The sequence below is a fragment of the Plasmopara halstedii genome (assembly GCF_900000015.1).
Source record: "Plasmopara halstedii genome assembly, contig: Scaffold_555, whole genome shotgun sequence".
NCBI classification, from domain to species: Eukaryota; Oomycota; class Peronosporomycetes; order Peronosporales; family Peronosporaceae; genus Plasmopara; species Plasmopara halstedii.
Genome location: NW_020187475.1, coordinates 571,454 through 578,081, shown reverse-complemented (window position 1 = coordinate 578,081; position 6,628 = coordinate 571,454). Strand labels below are relative to the sequence as shown.

The 6,628-nt window shown below is 45.2% G+C and overlaps 3 protein-coding genes across 3 annotated transcripts; 2 read left to right on the top strand and 1 right to left on the bottom strand.

Annotated features, from left to right (window-relative positions):
- Positions 1-23: 23 nt before the first annotated feature.
- On the top strand, positions 24-529 carry PHALS_11647 (splicing factor u2af 35 kda subunit; the record flags this gene model as incomplete). Its single annotated transcript, XM_024727043.1, has 2 exons — positions 24-473; positions 506-529. 2 exons carry the CDS (start codon positions 24-26, stop codon positions 527-529), a joined length of 474 nt encoding a protein of 157 aa, XP_024577659.1.
- Positions 530-1,095: 566 nt separating this feature from the next.
- Positions 1,096-2,817, bottom strand: PHALS_11646 (Interferon-related protein PC4 like; the record flags this gene model as incomplete). The annotated part of the gene is made up of 10 exons (XM_024727042.1): positions 1,096-1,121; positions 1,173-1,242; positions 1,306-1,500; positions 1,578-1,815; positions 1,885-2,081; positions 2,148-2,331; positions 2,392-2,472; positions 2,534-2,599; positions 2,656-2,696; positions 2,764-2,817. The coding sequence occupies 10 exons, from the start codon at positions 2,815-2,817 to the stop codon at positions 1,096-1,098; spliced, it is 1,152 nt and encodes a 383-aa protein (XP_024577658.1).
- A 263-nt stretch (positions 2,818-3,080) lies between these two features.
- PHALS_11645 (ubiquitin activating e1) lies at positions 3,081-6,388 on the top strand (the record flags this gene model as incomplete). The annotated part of the gene is made up of 3 exons (XM_024727041.1): positions 3,081-3,527; positions 3,594-5,354; positions 5,414-6,388. The coding sequence occupies 3 exons, from the start codon at positions 3,081-3,083 to the stop codon at positions 6,386-6,388; spliced, it is 3,183 nt and encodes a 1,060-aa protein (XP_024577657.1).
- Positions 6,389-6,628: the final 240 nt, after the last annotated feature.

Here is a 6,628-nt window from a genome sequence, read left to right as displayed (position 1 = left end):
GCGGAGGCTTTAGCCGTGAACGCATGGGAGGTCGCCGTGGGGAGCAGAGTGGCGGAGGTGCTGAACATTTGGCAAGGATTCATGGCACGGAAGAAGATCGCGTGAATTGCCCGTTTTATTTCAAAATAGGCGCTTGTCGACATGGTGACAGATGCTCTAGACTGCACAATAAGCCTGTATTCAGCCAGACAATCCTGGTAAGTCACATGTATCAGAACCCGATTGCGCAAGTGATCGCGCAAAACGGAGACCCCACTACACTCGATCAGCGCCAAGTAGACGAAGAGTTTGAAGATTTTTACGAGGAGATTTTTGAGGAACTGTGCAAGTTTGGTAAGCTGGAGGAGCTTAACATTTGTGACAACCTGGGTGACCACCTCGTGGGCAATGTATACGCTAAATACGAGGACGAAGAACACGCTGCGGCAGCTCAAAAAGCTCTATACGGCCGCTTCTATGCAGGGCGGCCGCTTGTTTGCGAATTTTCCCCCGTGACTGATTTTAGGGAGGCTCGTTGCCGTCAGTTTGATGAGGGAACTTGCAACCGTGGCGGTTACTGCAACTTTATGCACATCAAGACGGTTCCACGATCAATGCAGCGCGAACTAGAGAGAATGTTCAACCGTGGAAGACGCGACAAAAGTCGCAGCCACAGTCGAAGCAGGAGTAGAAGTCGCAGTGGAAGTCGCGGTCAAAATGCGCGTGGACGCTCCCGCTCACGCAGTGGATCGCACAATGCTTTGAAGAGCGCATCCTCCCGTCATAGAGGTAGCCATAGTCAATCACCGTCGCCAGTGAAAAAAACCCGCCGTAGTCGTTCGCGCAGTCACAGCCCGCGATCTCCAGCCCGGGGATCGAGTCGTGCCACAATTAAGAAGGACTGATGCATTCTCGTTTGCGGGCTAGTTATTTGACCCAACCTTAATCAGTCAGGTTGTTCAGAACGCTTATGTAGGTCGGTATATACTGATTGATACCTGCATCGCGGGAAATAAACTTAACACCATTCAAGACATAACTTCCATAAATCCAAGCTTTTATGAACTTTGCAAGGAGATATTAGGAATTAAAGTAAGCTAGCAAATCCATGTCCTTTCATAAATGTTGCGTCAGCCCAAAGGCTATGATAGATTAATAAATATCATAGAATGTATCCTGCATATGTTGCTTACGTTTACGGTCCCCCTTCAGTTCATTGTTGCGTTGCTTTTTCATAGCAGAGTTTTTGTTGAAAAGATCGCGCTACATAACGTCTCATACTCTATCGTTAGGGCCAGATGTACCAAAAGCTGCAGTGTCAATTACCCTGTCGATTTTGTGGTCTTCAAAAGTTTCCGGCAAACCTAGCATCGCGCGCAACGCATTATTGTACGTGATGTGATCTTGAAGACCTGTTTGTAGGCATCCCTTCACCGCTTCAAACTGTTTGACAGATTTCCACGATCTTATATCCAGCATCTTGCCTCTCACCAAAAAAGAGACGTGTGGAGTCTCACTGTTCTATTGAAAACAGCGTTTGCAGATAGTCAGAAGCCTACCAATACTTGCTTTTTTATGCATGCTCGAATCAGACTCACAGCAAGCGTCGAGTGAATATCGCGAAATACAATGTGCTGAGTTTTGCGATCTTTTTTGCTACTTCTTTTGTTACCGTCCTTTGACATTTCAAGAATCTGAACCACAATGTCTTCACCACATGGCAACGAAACACTGCAATTCTCCGCGCTTTCGTGCAGCAGCGCGAGATTTTCACCTGCAGACGAGCGCACATCAACATCTTTGTGATCAAGCAAAGCTAAAATCTGTGGCACAATTCTAATAAATGTCACACACAACCTTAAGGGTAAGCGTAAAGGCTAATAAAAGGCTGAGCCTCACATTTACCTTTCCAAAAATGATTCGCTCGCGAGCATCTCATCTGTCAACGAGGATGCAATCAGGCCCCAAGACTCAAGAGCGGCTTTGCAAATGCTGCTATGTACGCTCAGATTAAAAAACGTTTCAAACAGCTTCATCAGGTCCTCAGTGTTTTCGTTTTCAACGATGCACAAAAAGCCGATTAGTCCTAGCGCATGGATGGTCTAAGCAATGTTTTATACGATTTAGCAACAGCATTTTATCAATATTAGGCAGCAGTGAGGACACACCGAAGATTTCACTTTCGCATTTCGAGCGTTCCTAATTAGTGGCCTTAACACGTGCTTTGACCGGTGAAAGAAGCGCTCCTCGTTGCTTCCAAATATAATAGCCATGATAGCTAATATACGGGATCCTAGTACAGCTTCTTCTTCTGAAGGCTTACGAAGGCATTCTAGCACATTATTAATGAAGCTGCAGCCAATCACGTTAGCAATCTGTGTGTGAATCCTTTACTGTAATTTAAATGCGTACCTGTCACTGACATCTTCAGGAGCCAAGCAATTCAGTAAGTGTGTAGTTAATTTCTCCAGGGCAGCTACTCGAGTCCTCGTTCTAAGGAAGTCAGCATTCCGAAGCGTTGGCCATCAATCACTCTCATTTATAGGTAAACTACCGTTTTTCGGTCAGGCTCGCTATCGTTTTATCAATTTTGTGCTCGTCGTCCACATTTTTCGAGTAGCTATCACAGAGTTCACCATTATCTGTCACGCACGCATTCAACGACGCTACACATGCCCCGTATTCATTATCGTTTTCAAGGCGCATACACCGTCTTCCTGCAAAATATAGTCACGTATATCAGGATCCAAACTGCGGAGAGCACACTCACGTCAGTTAACATGCCTCCGCTCTTCTTTCCCATAATTTGATGCCTCCTAATGTAACAGATGCAGCCATTTGTTGTCTTAAAAACGCACTTAATTTTATTAAGTACGGTGCTCCATCGATGCGAAAAGATTCAGCTGCCCTATCAAAAGTGAAATTTCTGACGGCCTACAAGCTACACCAAACAAAGCTACAGACGTAAGCAACTATCAGGAGGCCATCACCACATAATAAGGTTAGGGTTTGTATATTTTTACGACGGGCTCAATTTCTCAAGAGCGCTGTCTGATTTCATGCAATGTAACCTCTTTTTGTTCAATGCACAGACTTGCACCATGAGCTCGCACTTAGTGACGGCAGGAGATGTCAGCGAGACCGCTGACGACGTGCAGAAACTTGTGCATGTCACAGATCAAGCCAAGGACATTGATGAGTCCGGTGCTATGCCGATCGACGAAGGGCTTTACAGCCGCCAGCTATATGTAATGGGTCGCGAAGCTCAGCTGCGCATGGGATCTTCCGACGTGCTCATTGTTGGACTTGATGGTCTTGGCGTGGAAATTGCCAAAAATGTCATTTTGGCTGGAGTTAAAAGTGTCACGGTGCACGACGACACACCAGCTAGCATGCTCGATCTAGCTTCACAATTTTACCTGACAGAGGCTGATATCGGAATTCCGCGAGCGGCGGTTTCTGTGAAAAAGCTTGCGGAGCTCAACCCTTACGTGCCTGTCCGTTGCCATAGTGGTGAGATCACGGAAAAATTTATACATGGATTTCGGGTGCGTGTGATAGGAATGTTTTGCGAACGTAGATTTACTGTTTTTCTTTCCATTGTGCTCAACTAGGCGATCGTTCTCGTGAATCAGCCACTTAAAGATGCAAAACAAATCGATGCTATTTGTCACTCCAAGTCGATTGCTTTCATCGCAACTGAGGCCCGCGGCGTCTTTGGCTCAGTGTTTTGCGATTTTGGGGACAAATTTACTGTGTCAGACCGCGACGGTGTTGAGCCTATAAGCTGCTTAATTTCATCCATTTCTAACTCCGTGCCTCTTCTTGTGACTGTGAGTGACGAAACTCGTCACAACCTCGACACGGGGGATTTAATTTCTTTTCGCGACGTTCCGGGCTTTTCGTTCTTGAATGACAGCAAACCGAGGAAAGTAACAGTTACAGGTCCGTTCACATTTTTAGTTGATGTCGTTGATGATGCGGAGAAAAAGCTTATAGAGGAGGGACAGCCGTCGTCTGGGGGTTATATTACTCAAGTAAAGCAGCCTCTTGTGACCAGTTTTAATGATCTTGAACATGCAATTGCGGCACCGGGAGAGTTTTTAATTAGTGACTTTTCCAAACTTGGCCGCTCTGAGCTGCTTCACATAGCATTTCAGGCCTTGAACGCTTTTCGGGAAAATCATCTAGGTAGCTACCCAAAGCCAGGATGTATGGATGATGCAGAGGAGGTGTATGCTCTTGCTATCGAGATCAACAAGCAGTACGCTTTGAAAAATCAATTTAGCGTCAAGGATCTTGGCACTCCCGACTCGAAAAAAATTGTTCAAGCGCTTGCAGCTGGCGCTACTGGCGTCATAGCTCCCATGGCGGCATTCCTCGGGGGTATTGTTGGTCAAGAAATTCTGAAAGCGTGCAGCGGCAAATTCACACCAATTCAGCAATTTTTCTATTTTGACGCAGTTGAGTGTCTTCCAGAGGCTGTACACACTGGAAATTCGGATGAGTTCTTGCCGATTGGCTCTCGATATGACGGACAAATTAGCGTGTTTGGCCGGAAGGTACAGGAAAAGATAAAAAGTCTGAACATATTTCTTGTTGGCGCTGGTGCGATTGGCTGCGAAATGCTAAAGAATTGGGCTATGATGGGTGTGGCCTCCGACAAAGATGGTATCATTCATATTACTGACATGGATACGATCGAGAAATCAAATTTAAATCGTCAATTTTTGTTTCGCTCAAAGGATGTACAGCAAGCCAAGTCCTTAGTTGTAGCTCGAGCTATCAAACAAATGAACCCAGATATTAATGTGCAAGCTTACGTGTCTCGGGTTGGCGCAGAATCCGAATGCCAGTTTACCGACGATTTCTTTGAGTCGCTTTCTGGTGTCTGCACTGCACTTGATAATGTCGACGCTCGTTTGTATATGGACCAGCGCTGTTTATTCTACGGACTTCCAATGTTTGAGTCGGGCACGCTAGGAACAAAGGGCAACACTCAGATAGTCGTTCCGCACACAACTGAAAACTATGGTGCTTCTCGAGACCCTCCTGAGAAAAGTATTCCCATTTGCACACTCAAGAATTTTCCTCATGCAATTGAGCATACTCTCCAGTGGGCACGCGATTGGTTCGAAGGAGAATTTTTTCAAGCTCCGTTGGATGTAAATCGCTACTTAAAAGGACCAACGTTTATAAACGAGCTTAATGAGCAACAAAATACGAAGCTGGAAATCTTAGAGCGGCTCAAAAGCTCGCTTGTGGATGATCTTCCGATGTCTTTCGACGACTGCATATTTTGGGCTCGCTCGAAGTTTGAAGAACTTTTTAGCAACCAGATAAAGCAACTTCTTTATAATTTTCCCTTGAACCAGGTACGTTCTCGGAATTTGCTCCTGATCATATATTAATATCTTTGTAATTTGCGTTTTAGCTTACGACATCGGGTACTCCGTTCTGGTCTGGACCGAAACGGCCACCGACACCTATTCAGTTTGATGCGAAAGATCCGCTGCACATGAACTTTATCATTTCTGTAGCAAACAGTCGTGCAAAGATTTATGGCTTGAAAGGACACACTGACAGAGATGCATTTGTACGAACCCTAGACGGTATATTCCTCCCGGAATTTATTCCTAGAAAAGGTGTGAAAATTGCTGCTTCCGATGCAGAGCTTAGAGAAGGAAGCGCTTCACAACATGATAACATGGATAGCCAATGCGACTATATGTTGAAGAATTTGCCGAAACCGGATTCGCTCGCTGGCTACCGCATGCAGCCTATCGAGTTTGATAAGGACGATGATTCTCACATGGAGGTAATCCTTTCTGTTTCTAATCTACGTGCGCGATCGTACACGATTCCAGAGGAGGATATGCACAAATCGCGTTTCATAGCTGGAAACATCATACCGGCCATTGCTACAACAACAGCACTTGTGACTGGACTTGTATGCTTCGAGTTTCTAAAGGTGTTTCAGAACAAGCCATTAGACCACTACAAAAATGGATTTGTAAATCTTGCGCTGCCACTATTTACGTTTGCGGAACCGATCGAGCCAAAATATACAAAGACAATGATAAAAGGCAAGGAACTCAAGTGGTCGGCGTGGGACCGCCTCGAGGTGGACCGGGGTGATATGACGTTGAAGGAATTTCTCGCGTTTTTCGAGAAAGAATATGATGCTGAGGTGTCTATGCTTTCGTACGGAGTAACGATTCTTTATGCGATGTATTCTGCTAAATCGCGGTCCAAGGAGCGGATGGAGATGAAGATTTCCGATCTGATTCGCACAGTGACCAAAAAGCCTATTGATTCCAAGTTAAAGTACCTTATTCTGGAGGTGTGTGCCATGGATGCAGATGGAGAGGACGTAGAGCTGCCTTACTTGCGTTACCGTATCAAGTAGTAAGTGCGACTAATTTTTTTTTCGACTAATCAATTTCTTTGCACGCCGCTGTGTTTAACGGAGTTGCCGTATATCTTGCACAGAGAAAGCTCGTACTTTTTTTTCATAGGCTCCTTTATTTTGATTTGATATATCTGACTACGAAACTATATTCAATATTGAATGGGCTAACAGCTCACGTGGCCGACGGACATAAGTCCAATACTTTGGTGTCTCAAAGTTTTGTACAATTGAACAAAA